This window comes from Plecotus auritus (assembly GCF_963455305.1).
Source record: "Plecotus auritus genome assembly, chromosome: 5".
NCBI classification, from domain to species: Eukaryota; Metazoa; Chordata; class Mammalia; order Chiroptera; family Vespertilionidae; genus Plecotus; species Plecotus auritus.
This window is the reverse complement of record NC_137776.1, coordinates 109,809,138-109,827,113: the sequence shown is the minus strand read 5'-3', so window position 1 is coordinate 109,827,113 and position 17,976 is coordinate 109,809,138. Positions and strand designations below refer to the sequence as shown.

The following is a 17,976-nucleotide window of genomic DNA, read 5'->3' as shown; positions in this document are numbered from 1 at the left end:
CAGTGCTGCCTCAAAGGGTAAGAGATCCTTCTTTTTTACTGCTGCACAGTATTCTATGGTGTAAATGTACCACAGCTTTTTAATCCACTGGTCTACTGACGGGCACTTAGGCTGTTTGCAAATTTTAGCTATTGTAAATAGTGCTGCTATGAACATAGGGGTGCATACATTCCTTCTGATGGTGTTTTGAGATTCTTAGCATCTATACCCAGAATTGGGATTGCTGGGTCAAAAGGCAGTTCCAGTTTTTATTTTGTAAGGAAACTCCGTACTGTTTTCCACAGTGACTGCACCAGTCTGCATTTCTACCAGCAGTGTGCTAGGGTTGCCTTTTCCCCACATTTTCTCCAGCACCTGTTGTTTGTTGATTTATTGATGGTAGCCATTCTGGCAGGTGTGAGGTGATAGCTCATTGTAGTTTTAATTTGCATCTCTCGGATGATTAGTGACCATGAGCATTTTTTCATATGTCTCTTGGCCATCTGTATGTCTTCTTTGTGTTACATGCACCTAAACACCAGGAAAGGAGTTACTGGACAGCCTCTTGAAGGGGAGGGAGAGAACCCACCTCAATTCTTGTCATGCTCATAGCAATGAATTCAAATGAGTGATGGGCAGCATTGTGATAAAGCTAATTTATTAAGAAAGTACTGCATGCAGATTTATTAGAGGAGCAAGGGAAGCACATCTATCATTTGGCTTATGAAGTGCAGGTGGGCTCACAGCTAATCTGAAGAACGGATGGGGTGGGGGTTTCTGCCTTATATACTTTTCTGTCTATAGATTTTTAAATTTCTCTGCCGGATATCTTGGTATAGGTTAATCTTCAAGGTCCCCCTTTTACTTTGTTTCAGCTTTCCCAGGATTTGTGAGGTGTACCTGGCAATTTCATCTGGCCAAGCCCAGAGTCAGCTGGCTTCTCTGTTTAGGGAGTGAAAAATAAACTGTCCTTTTCCCTTCCCCCTCCTTCCCTGCATTCTCTCCTAGGGAGGCTTTTAACCATTTGCTCTCAAGTATCCTTGCTTTGGGGAAGGCAAGCTGTCCAAACTGCTTGGCCTTGTTTAATTTTCTTGTCTCAGTTTCCCTATCCTCCTGCCTTGGAATTTTTCTAGCTTCTTGCTATCCTGTAACATTTGAAGAAGTGTCTATTCAGGTCCTTTGCCCATCTTTTAAATTGGATTGTTTGTCTTCCTGGTGTTGAGTTGTATAAGTTCTTTATGTATTTTGGAGATTAATCCATCAGGTGACTCATTGGCGAATATGTTCTCCATAAACTGGGTTCCCTTTTCATTTTGCTGGTGGTTTCTTTGGCTCTGCAGAAGCTTTTTAGTTTCATGTAGTCCCATTTATTTCTTTTTCTTATGTTTCCCTTGCCCTCGGAAACATATTGGCCCAAATATTGCTCCGAGAAGTATCTGACATTTTACTGCCTGTTTTCTTCTAGGATTTTTATGGTTTTGCAACTTACATTTAAGTCTTTTATCCATTTTGAGTTAATTCTTGTGTGTGGTGTAAGGAGGAATAAAAGAATTTTTGCAGAAAAACATTTCTATACAACTTTACTGGAAAGACGTGTCATGGTCGAGATTCTGTCCAGAAAAAAATTCTTGAATTTTTACAAATTTCACAATGGGTTTTCATAACCACACCCAGGCTCCCATCCTGAAGATGTATCCAGTGAGCACCTAGAAAAGATTAATTCTTTGTTGGAGGTAGCTGCACTCAACGACCAACTTGCTTTACTAAGGTGTAGATACCAGGAGAAACAGGAGGAAAGTTGGGTCCATTAATCAGTCTATTGTTTGCAAACTGTAACTAATCTGGAAAACTAAAACCTGAGTAATCATCCACAGCAGTGAGCCAGCCCCCAGCGGTAGGTCAAGAGTCCATTTAGCCAGGAGTGGGCACAGAGTTCACAATCCCTGTTGTGTGTGTCCTGAATCTGCAGTGACACCGCAGCCTGAGTTCTGTGTGTGTTCTTTCAGCACAGTTTGTACTGAGGCTGAAATAGCCTGCAGCAGGTAGAATCAGGTTTCATTTTGGAGTCAGGTACAGGCAATTCATATCTGTAAATTAGGATTCCAAGAAAAACCCCTGCACAGCCAGGAGCAGTATTCTAAGTCCAAGTGACCAGCAAGGCTTTCCTAAATCCTCTTAATCTTATTATTAGGGTCAGTTGATCCATTCAAAAAGAGCAGAAGCCGGCGTGGCTCAGTGGTTAAGCATCGACCTATGAACCAGGAGGTCATGGTTTGATTCCCAGTCAGGGCACATGCCCGGGTTGCAGGCTCAATCCCCAGTGTGGGGCATGCTGGAGGCAGCTGATCAAGGATTCTCTCTCACCATTGATGTTTCTATCTTATTCTCACTCTCCCTTCCTCTCTGAAATCAATAAAAATATATATATATTTAAAAAAAGAGCGGAGGCCAGAAAATTATCAGCCTCTATCAGATGTCTGATTTTACAAGATCTCATTAACAACTAAAAACTGCTTTTTAAAACTCCAAAAGTAGAAATTACCTCTCTTTTCTGGCTGTCTCCCTTGTTTTCAGAGGCTCCAATAGGCAGAATTATAACAAAAATAATCACCTATGGAAATTTATATTGTTTTTCGTACTCAAGTCAATTGTAAACATTGCAATGGTGAGAAGGCTAACCCCTATTTTGTAAAACTACTGTTTGAAATTCTCTGCTATTTAGACAGTCCCTTATTTTGAAAAATAACTTTGCTTTCTAGCCTGCTTGAATAATAAGGAAGATAAACTTAGCTGTCTGACCTTGTAGGCCAGGGACTGGATGCTCTCATGCCAGATGTATTTTTCTTTTCTTTTTTCTTTATTTATTTATGTATTTTTTTATTTTTAATAAATCTTTATTGTTCAGGTTATTACAGGTGTTCCTCTTTTTTTCCCCCATAGCTCCCCTCCACCTGATTCCCCACCCCACCCTACCCCATGTCCTTACCCCCTGCCACTGTCTTCATCCATATGTGTAAGATTTTTGTCCAATCTCTTCCCGCACCCCTCACACCCCCTTCCCCCTGAGAATTGTCAGTCCACTCCCTTTCTATGTCCCCGATTCTATTATATTCACCAGTCCATTCTGTTCTTCAGATTTTTTATTCACTTAATTTTTAGATTCACTTGTTGGTAGGTATGTATTTGATGTCATTTTGTTGTTCATAATTTTTATCTTTACCTTTCTCTTCTTCTTCCTCGTCTTAAAGAATACCCTTCAGCATTTCATGTAATCCTGGTTTGGTGGTGATGAACTCCTTTAGCTTTTTCTTGTCTGTGAAGCTCTTTATCTGACCTTCAATTCTGAATGATAGCTTTGCTGGGTAGAGTAATCTTGGTTGTAGGTTCTTGCTGTTCATCACTTTGAATATTTCTTGCCACTCCCTTCTGGCCTGCATAGTTTCTGTTGAGAAATCAGGTGACAGTCGTATGGGTACTCCCTTGTAGGTAACTAACTGTTTTTCTCTTGCTGCTTTCAAAATTCTCTCTTTGTCTTTTGCCCTTGGCATTTTAATTATGATGTGTCTTGGTGTGGTCCTCTTTGGATTCCTCTTGTTTGGGGTTCTCTGAGCTTCTTGGACTTATAAGTCTATTTCTTTCACCAAGTAGGGGAAGTTTTCTGTCATTACTTCTTCAAATAGGTTTTCAATATCTTGTTCTCTCTCTTCTTCTGGCACCCCCATAATTCAGATGTTGGTATGCTTGAAGTTGTCCCAGAGGCTCCTTATACTATCTTCATATTTTTGGATTTTTTTTTCTTTTTGTTTTTCTGATTGGGTTTTTTTTGTTTCCTCATATTTCAGATCTTAGGTTTGATTCTTGGAGTCCTTTGATCTACAGTTGAATTTCTGTATATTCTTTATTTCATACAGTGTATGCTTAATTTCTGACTGGTCCTTTTCAATTTTTTTGGCATTCTCATTAAGGTCCTTGAAGGTCTCACTAAGCTCCTCAGAGGTCTCATCAAGTTTCTCGGTGGTTTTTAGAAGATTCTTGAGTAACCTTATAAATGTGGTTCTGAACTCTATGTCGTCCAGTAGTTTGCTTTCCTCCATTTCTTTCATTCGTGACATGTTTCTTTGTCTTCGCATTTTGCTGCTTCCCTGTGTTGATGGAGTGGCTTTGTGTGGTAGGTGACCTATAGGGGTCAGTAGCTCAGCCTCCCCAATCACCTGAGGTGGACGCTCTTGGTACACCCCTTTGTGGGCTGAGTGCAAAGTCTTGGTGTAGTTAAGCCTTGATTGCTGTTGGTACACTGGGAGGAATTGACCTCCAGGCCAATTGGCTGTGAGGACCCGCTGTGTCTATAATGGAAGAACTGCTGTGCTGGAGACACACTTATGGTGCAGGACTTGTTTCAGTGGGGCTTTGGTGCTCACTGAGTCTGCCTCTTTAATGTGTCACTTATGGATGTGAGGAGTTGAAATCTGGTGTCTCACACTGACCACTAGGTACACTGGCTTCTGGATCTCCAATGGGGTGCAGGTCAGCTACTGTCTGAGGCCACCCAGCAGGCGCTACAGCGAGAACTACAGTTTTTCTCCTCTTTGCTTGGGGTTTGGAGGTTTTGGAGCTGTCTGACCAGGCCTGCAAGTTTGCTATGTTAAGCTGCGATAAGGCAGGCCATTCATATGCTAAAGCTGCTGCTTGGAGCTTGGGTGGGTTTGTAGGTTGTGCAGGGCAGGGTCTCAGGGCGTCACTAGGCTAGGGCGTGGCAAACAGCGATGGCTGCCAGTAAGCCGGCTCTGTGTCTCCGACCACGTCCCCGCATCTCATGCCCCAGCACAGTAAACAATTATTCCTGCGCGCAGCAAGCCACTCTCACTTTCCTACCTGATGGAAGACAGTCCAGCTTCTCCTCATAGGAGTTTGGGTCCCCCGCGTCTCCCCCAATACTGGAGTTTGGAGTAATTGGGAGCTTATCTCTCTTGGGGTTGAAAAAAGCAGTGCTCCCAGTCGCCCGCTGCCAGCCCGATACGCGCGCCTCTGTACCTCAGCTTTTCAGTGCTTGTGCACGTGTCAAAGCTGATTTCTCTTTCCTTCTAGTTGTAGAACTTCCACTCAGCCAGCTTTCCCGTGGTTCTGGGTGATAGACGTTTTGTCTTTTAGTTTTGAAATTGTTGTGCGAGGCAGCAGTTTAGGTGTTTACCTACGCCGCCATCTTGGATCCTGCCAGATGTATTTTTCAACTGAATAGAACTGTGTTGTTCTCAAGGCCACAAGCTTCCAGTGAGATAACTACTAAGCACACATAGGGCTGGCTTTTTAATAAAAAGAAAACCTCTGCTTGTAGCTTTGCTCAGAATTTGAAAGACATTTTTTTCTCTGGCATAATAATAATAAAGTGTAACTCCATTTCTGTAAGTGTTGCTTGGTTTTTCTCTGGTCTTCTGTAACAATGGACTCACCAGCAACAAAAAGCAAAGAGGTGTGCAACATTTGAGAGGTTTTGTTTTGTTTTGTTTTTTAGCTTTACTGACCAGAAAATTATTTGTGAAATTACAAGCATAAAATATTTTATATTAGTTTTTATCATATATCCAGATGCAATAGCCATAAAATACAAAATACATAGCCACTTTAAAAAAATCTCCTTTTCCCCTCATTGTAAATTTACTTAAATCTCCAGAGGCAAATTTAGCATTTATGGGGTTAACAATTTCACCTTCTGGGTAATGCCTAGGAATTGGGGGTGGGGTGGGGAGGTGTTGAAGTAGGATCTGAAGTGGGATTTCTCCTTGCCCCCTTTTGGATTTCTCCCTCCTCCCCCCCCTTTTTTCCTGGTTTACCTGTGCTTTGTTTCAGCCCTGGAACCTGATTTAATTTTGAACCCCGTCCAGCACTACCAGGGGTATACCTGAGGAAGGATTAAAGAAAACAGACTAAGAGAATAAGTTGGGGCCAGGTGGATCACTGCCTGGATGAGGAAACAGTGACCCTTGCCTATGAGCAGGATCTTTATTTTATAGTCAGATCACACAAAGCAAAACAAGGGGAGTGGTCAACATGTTTACAATGTTCTTGCAAGTTTCAAATCTATTTCGTTACTCAAGCCTTGTTTTGGCAGCACTTGCTGCACTTCCCACAGCCCATTAGCTACCTAGGAACAAGGGAGGACTATAAGGTCAAGCTTAATTGTGCTGGAGGGCTCTGCCCTCCAAGCTGGGACTTGTATGTGGCTCTGCCACAGGTCAGTCCGAGGCTTGACCCTATAGCCGCTCCCTACAATTTTTTTTTATTGGAGAAAGCAACACAAACTTCTAACAGTTTTGGCCTACTCAGAGCTCAGCTTTGGGAATGTTTGGGCCCTTCTCCTCCCACCTGGAGGAGAGAATAAAAAAACAAAGACAACACCAGAGCTATGTTTTTTATTCGTTTTATTTTGTTCTTTAGGCCTGCTGAAAGTTTTACCAATGTATCCTTGTACCAGCAGTACTTGAGAGAAATCAACCTTTTAGGCAAGCATTCCTTAAGAGGTTGTAGACAATACTGTGTGGACAGGAGCTTTTGACTATACACTGTGTAGTATTTTATATATTTTTAAACTATGGTAAAATATATATAACATAAAATTTGCCATTTAAACCATTTATAAGTGTATATAATTTAGTGGCATTAATTACATTCACAAGGTTGGGCAGACATCACCACTATTTTCAAAACTTTTTCATCATCCCAAATAGAAACTCTGTATCCAATAGGCAATAAGTCCCTATTCTTTCTTGCCCTCAGTCCCTGGTAACCTCTGTTCTACTATGTTCTATCTCTGTGATGTATCCATTCTATATATTTCATAGAAATAGGATTGTTGGCAGTGAGAATGACACCAGGTGTTAGACAGGTGGAGTCAGACCAGACTTTGGTTCAGCAACCTTGGTACTTGAGTTCTGGCTAAGAACAATTCAGAGCCAAGACTCAAACCATAAGAGAAAGTTTATTTAGAAAGTCACAGAGGTAGAAGAAGTGAGCTGTAGAAGAAATGAGCTCAGGAAACAAGTTACAGAGACAAGAGAAGGGCTCTTGGACCTTAATGAAGAGAGAGCAAGGAAAATGCACCTGGGGTTAAGGAGGTTGGGAAAGTCGCAGGCATACTCCCTGAAGAGCCAACTGGGTCCTCTTTGTTGAGGGTATTTATCTGGGGGTCTCAGGGGAAGATCCCAATAGACTATTCATCAGCTTTCCAGATGTGACTCCACAGCATCCTGGTCTCTACTGATTGGTTGGCACCAGGGCAGGACATCATTTGTTAATGAGGCTGGTCCTGATGTCAGTCATGGCATCGCTTGTTTGGTTTTGCTGCTTTTCTAGGCCTGGAGTTGAAACACAGCTGAGACATAGATGTTATCCCTAGGGGTTAATGCTTAAAGGAGTGATCCTGCAAGCCACGAGGCCACTCTTTGGCCCCTTGTTCCTCCTCCAAGGGAGTCTATCACAGTACTAGTGACATGCCAGGGGAGGAAAAGTTTGAACCACGTCGCAAGCAATATGCACCGTCAGGAGGTCTAAGTCGTACGACCAGGGATGCTAGGAGAGGAAAGGTTACCCTGGGGGTGAGGTCCTTGTTTTCCCAGCTTTGGCCATTCCTAGGCACCCAGGGCTTTCCACCCTGGTGACCTTCTGTACCTGGCCCATCGTCATTGTTCTGTTCATGTCTGTCTAACTGCCTACCACAGAAACATAAAGCATGTGAGCTTTTGTATCTGGTTTAGTATAATGTTTTCAGGTTCACCCATGTTATAGGCCTTTTTAAGTGTGAAAAATATTCCATTGTCTATATATATCACACATTTTGTTCGTACATTCCTCTGTTGCTGGACACTCAGGTTGTTTCCACATTTTGTCTCTTGTGAATAATGGTACAATGAGCATTTCTATATAAATATTTGAGTTACTGTTTTCCCTTCTTTGGGGTATATAACTAAGAGTGTAATTCCTGGGTCTCCAACACTGTTCTCAGGTGCAAATGATTCCCTAGAAAGACTCCCAGGACCCAGAAGTTATTATACCCATGTTTATTCTTTATTACAGCAAAATAATACAGATGAAAATTAGTAAAGGGAAAAGGCACATGGCAGGGATGGGGGCATGCTCCCAGGAAGCTCATCCATTTTGAGGGTTTTTAAAGGATGGAAATAAAGGGGATGTCTTAGAGAAGGATCGCAATAGAATGTTCATCAGCTTTTTCAGGTGTCTCCTTTCAGGGTAGTGATCCTCACTGATTAGTCAGTGCCAGGGCAGGGTATCATTAGTCACCAAAGTTGGTCCTGGCATTGCCCACCTAGTTTTGCTGCATTTCTGGGCCTGAAGCTGAAATACAATTGAGTCCTAGATGTTCTCTCTAGGGAGGAAAGGTCAGGGGGTCTAAGTCACCTGACCAATGACATGAAAAGTCAGAGATCTAAACTGCATGATCAGCGATATGCTAGGGGAGGAAAGGCCACCCGGGGGTGAGGTCTGGCACCAGTTTTACCCCTTGCTAGACATCTGGGGCTTTCCACCAGTTTGCTCTGCTGGTTTTTTCAGCTATCTGTCTTGGTTTCCCCATTCCACTGGCCAAGGAGTTTTTCTAGCTTCTTACTATCCCCCCTCATAGTGAGTGAAACGGAGGCTTGAAGAGGATAAGTTACCTGCCAAAAGTTTAGCCCTACAAAACATGATGTTGAAATTATTTACATTTCAAAGCCAGTGCAATTGGGTGGTAAAATAATGAGGTCAAGGTGTTTGAAAGCTGTTGTCTCTATGAAAGAGTGGGGGGTTGTAACCCAACCCACCATTCTTTTGACTCTGTTTCTGTAAATGCTGAGTCATATGTAGCTTATAGAGAAACCGCATGTTTGCATTAGAATCTTAGGAACTAACTTCAGAAGGTACAGACTTCAACCTTCAGTTATCCCAGTTATGGGCAATTTGCTGACCTTCCAACATAGAACCAGGATGACATAGAACAGGATGATGAAGACCAGGATGACGCACACCAGACCATCACTTGAGCAGTTTCAATATCCTTATTGGAATGGACTGTGCTGGCTTGCAGGTAGAGAACTTTTCAACCCCTGCACCTTGATTTATTTGTTTGGCTTTCCCTCTCCCTCCTTATAAAAACCTTGACCAGGGTGTAGCGGTCTGGCAGACTCAGGGGATGTCAGTGACTGAGTTGTTTGGCTAAGGGCCAAGGGCCATTCCCCCTACTTTCCAGTGAACCTGATTAGTGCATCCCCCTCAAAAGAGATGGATAGAAGTACCCCCCCACCCCCTGCCGCCAGCTACCAGCAGATCCAACCTTGGGGCTTTGGAGACCCCCACCCACCTGACTCCTAGTGGATCTACCCTGCTGAGGTTGGGCCAAAATCCAGGACAGACTGAGCCATATGACTTTGTGGTAGGTAACATACCCACCACCTTTCCAGAAGCCTGACAAGCACCTGCCTCAGGGGAGATCCATTAGCCCAGCCTTCTGACTCTGCCAGGGGCTCTTTCAATGACTGAGCCTAATAGACAGCCAGCAGAGAGAAGCTATTTTCAAGGTGCCTTGGGACTTTTGGTGACCTACCTCTGGACGTGGTACTGAAAAAAGCCATCTTGGTGTGCTGCTTGGACCTTCCCGCATACACCCAATCACATCAGAGGCACACTGTGGATAACTTGTAGCTCCAAACAGGTTGCTGAAGGCAGACACAGATAGCGTCTGCCATTGGTCTGCCCCAGAGTCCCTCCCAACAGGCCCCAAACCAATATACATAGTACCAGCTTCAGACAACATCAGAATAGACCAATTAGCTTAAAAAAAACAAAAACCCAGCATATCCACAGGGAGATACTGGTGGGCACCAAACCCTGCTGAGGCTAATTCCACTTAGCTGACATGCCATGGTCGGGGTTGAGCCTCACAGTTAGGTAGTCTGAGAGTGGATTCCAGGCACAAATGCACCAATAGCAATCAAGATTCAATTACAATAGGAAGGCCCACATAACCCACACCAGGGGCATTCCTAGGGTACTCAGCTCAGGTGATCAAGGAGACTGTGCCACTGGGTCCCACAGGACACCTACTACAAAAGGCCACCCCACAAAGACTGTGAGTCACAGATCTATCTAATACATAGAAACAAACACAAAGAGACAGCCAAAATGAGGAGAAAAAGATACAGACCCCAAATGGAAGAACAGGAGGACGCTCCAGAAAAAGAGCTAAATGAAATGGAGTCAAGCAATTTATGAGATATAGAGTTCAAAGTAATGGTTATAAGGATGCTCAAGGGATTTAGTGAGAACTACAACAGCATGAAAAAGGACATTGGAGAAGTATGTTTTTGGAAAGGAGAAATGGCAGCTGAATAGGCAAACCTGTTGGGCACCTCATCCCAGGGCCAAGTGGGAAATACAACTAAATTGGAGAACATTCTTCTGGAATTTCCAACTATGGTCTAGCTGAGGAGGTGACTTATAACTAGGAAGAATAGAAGGCACCTGGAGACAGGTAGGAAGGGCGAGATCGTGAGGGGGGATTGCCCAGAGCGTACACACCCACCTGGGGTCCGCAGCGACTGACCTGCGGTGCCTCCAGACCTGGGGCAGCCTGACCCACAGCGCCCATATCATCCAAGCAGCTATAAAAGGTTGCAAGACTGTTGGCATCAGTGGAGTCTAGACCCAGCAGATCAGAGCCAGTGGGGGAGAAAGCTGCATTTTTTTATTCTCTTTTTAAATTTTAAAAAATTTTTTATCTCTAAACCCAGAGTACAGGAGTTTTCATTTGCAAATATACACCCAAGGCATTGGTGCAGGAAGGGAGGTGCAGACTTGAGGTGCCTGAGGTTAGGTAGGGGAGAGGAAGCAGTAGCCAGAAATCCTGCATTGGATCCCTCAAATGCTTCCAAACCAAAACGGCCATTTTCCCTGAGAGGAACTACCTCCTCCAAACACCCAGAGGGCAGGTAAAGGGAAAAAACCCTGCCCTAGGGGATACAGCCTGCCACACCCTGCATTTTGAGCTTACCGAAGGAACAAAGGCAGAGGCAAAGCTCACAGTCTGAACAGTCTCAAGGAGCACTCAGTGACCGGAGTGGAGGCACGGCCATCCGCTCCACTATTCTAGGAACCAGACTGATAGAAACTCCAGGGTTCCAGCTGACAAATGATGCTGGGAGAATGGGATATCCACATGCGAAAGAATGACATTGAACTTCTACCTTACACTATACAAATATTAACACAAAATGGACCAAAGACCGAACATAATAGCTAAAACTATAAAACTTTAGATGAAAACAAAAGAATAGTTTCATGATATTGAAGTTAGTAACAGGTTTTTGGTTACTAACTTCAATAATAACCAAAGAAAAAAAAATATAAATCAAACTTCATCAAAATTAAAAACTTTTGTGTATCAAAGGATACTGTCAACTTAATGAAATACAATTCACAGGATTTGAAAAAATGTTTGCAAATCATATCAGATTAGAACCCTCTGTGTATAATTCTGGAAAATGTAAAATGTTGCAGCTACGGTGGAAAACAGAAAAAAATTAAGCATAGAATTACCATACCCAGTAAATCCACTTCGGCTATATTCCCTAAGAAATGAAACCAGGAACTGAAATACTTATACAACTATGGGGACAGCTGCATTATTTAAAATAGGCAATTGAGTGAATAACCCAATTTGTCCATCTAGGGATGGCTGAAGAAACAAAAGGTGGTACAATCACACAGTGGAATATTACTCACCTTTCAAAAAGGGAAATTATGACACATGCCATAACACGGATGAACCTTGAAGATATTGTTATGTGAAATAACCAGGCACAAAAGGACAGACATCACGTGATTCCACTTATGTGAGTTCGCTAGATAGTCCAATTCACAGATAGAGAAGATAGAATAGCCATTGCCAGGGACTTGGGGGAGGGAGAAATGCAGAGTTATTGTGTACTAGGTACCAAGTGTCAGTCTGGGAAGAATGAAAAAGTTCTGAACATGGATGGTGGTGATGGTTGCACAACAATGTGAATGGACTTAACGCTACAACTGTACACTTAAAAATTGTTCAAAAGACACATTTTTGTTATATATGTATCACCACAGTAAAAATAAAAAGCACACAAAAAATACTATTCATCTGATAGTGCTTCTGGAAGGTTTATTAATTAGTCCTAAATAGGAATTAGTTTACAAGTCCACATAAACCTAGCACCATTTTTATCAAAAGCTTTCAAAATATGCGTAGAAAATGGTGAAGTGGGAAGGGAAATGAGGTACTGATAATATTTTTTCTAGAAAATATATTCAGCAATGAATATTTTTTGTAATAAAATGAACAAACATATATTTCTGGTTTGTGTTCCTTAAAGTCTTAATGATATACATTAATATTTAACATGTAAATATATTTTCCCAAACTGTCATTTAAATCCTGAAATTAAATGCAAATTAAAAATCATTGCCTGGCAGGGGGACTCAGTGGTTGAGCTTCGACTTATGAACCAGGAGGTCACGGTTCTATTCCAGGTCAGGGCACATGCCAGGGTTGCAGGCTCATCCCCAGTAGGGGGCATGCAGGAGGCAGCCAATCAATGATTCTCTCTCATCATTGATGTTTCTATCTCTCTCTCTCTGAAATCAATAAAAAAATATTTAAAAAAAAATCATTGAAGTAAATGTCACTAAAGTAACTTTCTTAAATTAAACCTCAAGAAAAGCTCGTTGAGGAAGACATAACAATCCATAACACAGAGAGTGGGGAGGTAAAAGCAGTTTCTATTTTCCTCCTTTATTAAACCACATTTTTCGGTAAACAACTCCTTTCTGTGGATTTTGAGAGAAGCCTGTGATGGAGAAAATCCCTGCCCGGGGAAGACAGGACAGGAGCACTAGGAATGCCAGCCTTCCCTGGAGACCCTCCCAGTCCGTCCCCTTTCCTCCCAAGGATATGGGCCTTGACCATCCCATCATGTCTGCGTTTTGGGCATTGTCATTCCACTCCAGATTCTTCCCAAACCCAGCTGCGCCCATCTGTAAACAGTGAGCACACATCTGTCTGTGGGCTCTTCCTCCCAGCAGCCCGCCCCACGGTTTGCTGCGGGATAAGCAGGAACCACTGGACTAGATGTTACTGCCTCAGCGTCCGAAGATTTTAACCTAGACTAGGACCAAAGGGCACTGGGGTAACACTGAAATCCACTGGGGCTCTCTGTAAGCTTTCCATGAACCACCCACCAAGCACATAAATTCGGTGTATTTAGTTGATCCAGATCCCCCAGGAGGCGCGGGACCCTCCTCATAGTTGTCCGGAGGCCTCCAGCTCGCCTCCCCCAGAGTCCACTGAGGCCTACGCTCTGTCCTGGGACAAGCTGGGACCTAGCGTCCTCCGGAGCCCAGACCCAGCACCCGAAGTCCCGCCCACAGCTGGTTCAGCCAATCCCGGTGCGAGCTGGCGGTGGGGGCGGGGCGGGGCGGAAACCGGGCGGATCCCCGGGACCTTAAATGGGTGGCCCAGAGGCCCAGCCTAGCCCGCAGATTCCTGGACCTGCTCCTGCTGACTGCTGTTTGCACAGCTGCTCCCTCCGCAGGTGAGCACCTCCTCTCCCCGCTACCCCCTTCAAGCCTGGGCGTGGAGCGGCAGGGTCACCCCGAGAACTAGGGCCACCGCCAGCCAGCCTTGGGGGTTGAGGGTTTGGGGGTCCCAGGAGTCGAGGTCCCCAGGTCTGACCGAGCGGACCTCTGGGTTGTGGGGGCCGCTGCTCCCTGCACCAAGTCAGCATCCTCTGGCAGCGGTTGTTGGGTGCGGAGGGCTGGGAACCGGCAGCATGCCTCTTGCAGGGTTGGTCTGCAGCACCTGTGTACCTGACCCTGAGCTGGTTCCCTGACCCCTAGGAGCCTTACCCTCTCTAGGCTTGGTAATGGGGGTCTCCGGGCTGTTTTTCTCCACCCACATCCTTAGCCTTCCTCCACAGTCCCTGTGTATTTACTTGGGAGGGTCAATTAAATGTTTTACTCCAGTTGGCTGTAAGGTCTCAGGGGAAGGATTGGTCTAATCAGAGACTCATTTCTTTTCCCTTCCTAGGTTTTTGAAACATGAATCCTTCACTCCTCCTGACTGCCCTTTGCTTGGGAATAGCCTCAGCTGCTCCAAAACTTGATCCCAGAATAGACGCACAGTGGAACCAGTGGATGGCAACACACGGGAAACTCTATAATGAGGTTGCTAACATCTGAAACGGTCCAGAAGGACCACCCAGAACATGGTTCTTACTGTTGGGAGTTTATAGCGGAGAGTAGCTTCTCGAGACTGGCTCTTAACAGGCCACAACTTCATGGCCCCCATTACAGACACCATGGGGCATGCGTCCCTGCTGCCAGGGTGCTGGAGAACAGCTCCCAGGAGTGTAAAGCCTCTCCTGACAGTGGTTTGTGTTCTTCTATCTGCAAATCCACTTGGTGAAGGTGAGTTGGGTTTTCAGTAGAAACGAAGACGACGTGGTCTATGCTTGCCTCTAGAATGAAGAAGGATGGAGGAGAGCGGTGTGGGAGAAGAATGTGAAAATGATTGAACTGCACAACCAGGAACACAGCCAAGGGAGACGTAACTTCACCATGGCAATGAATGCCTTTGGCGACATGGTGAGTGTGGCAACAGAGGGTTCGCTTTTTGTGCTTCTTCTCCTCAGTACTTTACCAAAATAATCTCTTCCTTTATAACATTCTGTGTCTTTTTCCTTGAAGACCAGTGAGGAATTCAGGCAGGCGATGAATGGTTTTCAAAACCAGAAGCACAAGAAGGGGGAAATGTTCCAAGAACCTGCCTTAGCTGAGATCCCCCTATCTGTGGATTGGAGAGAGAAAGGCTGGGTAACTCCTGTGAAGGACCAGGTATGACCATGCCCAGCAGATCATCTGCTCTCCAAGAGTACAGCCATAAAGGCATTGCTCTCCATGACGTGGGAGACCGTGGAACAATGTGCAGTTTGCTATTTTTAAAAACAATTTCCAGATAGGTCGTCTGTTGTCAAAGTCTTGCTATTTGTTTTGTAGACTGAGAGCTTTTGAATTTTGTTTTCAGGGTTTGTGTGGTTCTTGTTGGGCTTTTAGTGCAACTGGTGCCCTTGAAGGACAGATGTTCCGGAAAACTGGCAAACTTGTCTCGCTGAGTGAGCAGAACCTGGTGGACTGCTCTCACGCTCAGGGCAATGAGGGCTGCAATGGTGGCCTAATGGATAATGCCTTCCAGTATGTCAAGGACAACAAAGGCCTGGACACAGAGGAATCCTATCCATATTATGGAACGGTAAAACACGTGCCTTATCATTCTGGCTCTGCTTTTGAGTGTTGAGCACTTCAGAGAAAACACCATATTTAGAATTCACATTTTAGGCTGGAGAATCTGTATCTACAAACTGTCGGAGCTGCACAGTTCTGTTTAGATGGTCACTGTATAGCTATTCCTGCTTCTGTGTTACATGAGATTTACATACTATTCTATATATAGGAAAAGTTTCTCATGGCCAGGGAGACGAGAATATCTCATTGAATATACATACCAGCTAGTTCTTCAATTTCAAAGCAACCAATAGCACTTCACCTCCTGGGATGCTTTATAACAAACTTGACTTAGAAATCATTAAACTGCAACTTGTCTTGAACTCATGTTCCCCAGGAGGTATGATATAATCACGTCTCTTCCCTTTTACCTTTAAAAGGATGACACTTGCAAATACAAGCCTGAGTTTTCTGCTGCCAATGACACTGGTTTCATTGACATCCATAAGAACGAGAGGTCCCTTATGAAAGCAGTGGAAAGTGTGGGGCCCATTTCTGTTGCTATAGATGCAGGCCTTGTGTCCTTCCAGTTCTATGAAAAAGGTGAGGATTTGTCTTTACATAAATTCAGGCAGAAATATTATAAAACCACCCTGACATACAGCAAGACCAACTCTTTGGCATGTAGAATTCAGTGTAGAATTCCAGGCTGTGTGGATTTAACATAATTGTGCATTCTATACATGTAATATTTGTGCCAGATGTTGTCCATCTGATGTGACTTAAACCATATCCCCATGATTTTAAGTGCTTCATAAATATATCAAATGCCTACATAATTTGGCTGATATAGCTTCATTTACTTTACTTTTAAAAAATTGTTAGACCTTTAAAATCCAAGAATTTTACTACTGAAATGAAAACTGGAAAAAAAACCTTGGCTCAAGTAATTTTGTGTTTTGTTTGTTTCCTTAGGTTGACATCCTAAAAGTAGAATATTTTCAACCAGTGGTCTTTCATGCCTCTTGACAAGTTGTTTCTAAAAGTGATAGTGGCAATTTGTATTTCTCTTAGTATTATAGGAGGGCCTTACTCCCAGCCTAGAGTTTTTAAATCTTACCTGGATTTATGTAATCTAACTGAATTTTGAGATGCCTCTCTTACTGTGGTTGATAGGCAAACTACTGTCAGTTCTTACCTGGAGATCTTCACCCCAGCAATGACTTCTATTTTCCTAGGCATTTATTATGATCCAGACTGCAGCAGCGAGGACCTGAATCATGGTGTTCTGGTGGTTGGCTATGGCTTTGAAGGAGTAGAATCGGATAACAATAAATATTGGATTGTCAAGAACAGGTATAAAATGCCAGAAATACTTATATTTTATTTTGGAAAGGGAATCCTTTTTGAAATCAGTATTTGGATACATGTCCTCAAAATTTGGAGCACAATTCTGAAACCCGAGAAGTCTTTATCCTACTTAGGGTGAACCTAGACATGAATGTTTGATTATAACATTAAGATACTGTCCCAAGCTTGCTAGGGCATTGATACTGTTTTGGTACCAATGCATTTCTAAATTTTGAAAATGTTCTTAATTCTGAAACACACCTGGCCCCAAGAGTTCTCTTTTTCAGTCTCTAATTTTGCAGTTCTGTGAAAGGTTTGGGGATAGAATCATGTGCAGGTTTGGAACCCAGACATGAGCAAGAACAGCGGTCTCTCCTGCTTCTTTCTGAATCTGTCTGAGCCTCAGGTGCACTGTTTAAGCATCAGGTGTTATTGTCGATAAACATAAATGTGTTTGGTTACTTGTATGAAATGGAAACCCTCTCTTCTGAAATGGAAACCCTCTCTTCTTTCAGCTGGGGTACAAAGTGGGGCATGGATGGCTACATAAAGATGGCCAAGGACCTGGATAACCACTGTGGGATTGCCTCCATGGCCAGCTATCCTACTGTGTGAGATGGTGGTGATTGAGATGTGATTAAGAACAGAATAACCAGAGGATGAATATTATCTTAAAACTCATCAGAACCCTGGACGATGTGGGTCAGTGGTTAGAGTGTCAGCCCAAGCACCCGAGGGCCTCGGGTTCAATTTCCAGTCAAGGGCATATACTTGGATTGCAGGTTTGATCCTGACCCCAGTGAGGGCCTGTGCGGGAGGCAACCAATCGATGTGTCTCTCTCACATCGATGTTTCTTTCTTTCTCTACTCTTTCTCTCTCTCTACTTCTCTCCTGTCCATTCTCTCTCTAAAAATAAACAAATAAACAAACAAATAAATAAATAAATGGAAAAAATCCTCAGGTGGGAATTATTAACAACAACAACAAAACAAACAAAAAACCAAAACCCTGCTCAGACCTGTGGGATAAAACAATTGAGCATTTGAATATCTAAGCTGAGATTTGAATTCTGCAACATTTTACACTGGTAAAATGTTTCACTTCTTTAATTATTGTGTTAACAGTTTGTATGATTGACTTGCCTAATAACTTTGGCCTTTTTATGTTTTAAAAGATGTACACATTTTTATCTTTTAAAATAAAACTTAATTTCAAAATAGAGGTGGAGCTTCTATTTGTTTTTAAATCACGAACATTTTGTATAGTGAAAAATGTGATTGGGCTCTGGAGGTGTAACTAAGTGTGCTAGTGGCCCAATAGGAGAAGGGCCGGGGCCTTCTGGCCGTTCTACT

At 43.4% G+C, this 17,976-nt stretch overlaps 1 protein-coding gene across 2 annotated transcripts; it reads left to right on the top strand.

Annotated features, from left to right (window-relative positions):
• The first annotated feature begins 13,259 nt into the window (after positions 1 to 13,259).
• Positions 13,260 to 17,837, top strand: LOC308249485 (procathepsin L-like). 2 transcript variants are annotated; one of them, XM_080671064.1, is made up of 8 exons: positions 13,260 to 13,586; positions 14,081 to 14,217; positions 14,515 to 14,637; positions 14,740 to 14,886; positions 15,077 to 15,301; positions 15,714 to 15,876; positions 16,512 to 16,629; positions 17,139 to 17,837. In XM_080671064.1, exons 2-8 carry the CDS (start codon positions 14,092 to 14,094, stop codon positions 17,236 to 17,238), a joined length of 1,002 nt encoding a protein of 333 aa, XP_080527190.1. In that variant the 5' UTR covers positions 13,260 to 13,586; positions 14,081 to 14,091; the 3' UTR covers positions 17,239 to 17,837. The 2 variants fall into 2 exon arrangements, with proteins under 2 accessions (XP_080527190.1, XP_080527191.1); XM_080671065.1 differs by having other exon boundaries at positions 13,504 to 13,586; positions 14,081 to 14,423.
• The last annotated feature ends 139 nt before the right edge of the window (positions 17,838 to 17,976 follow it).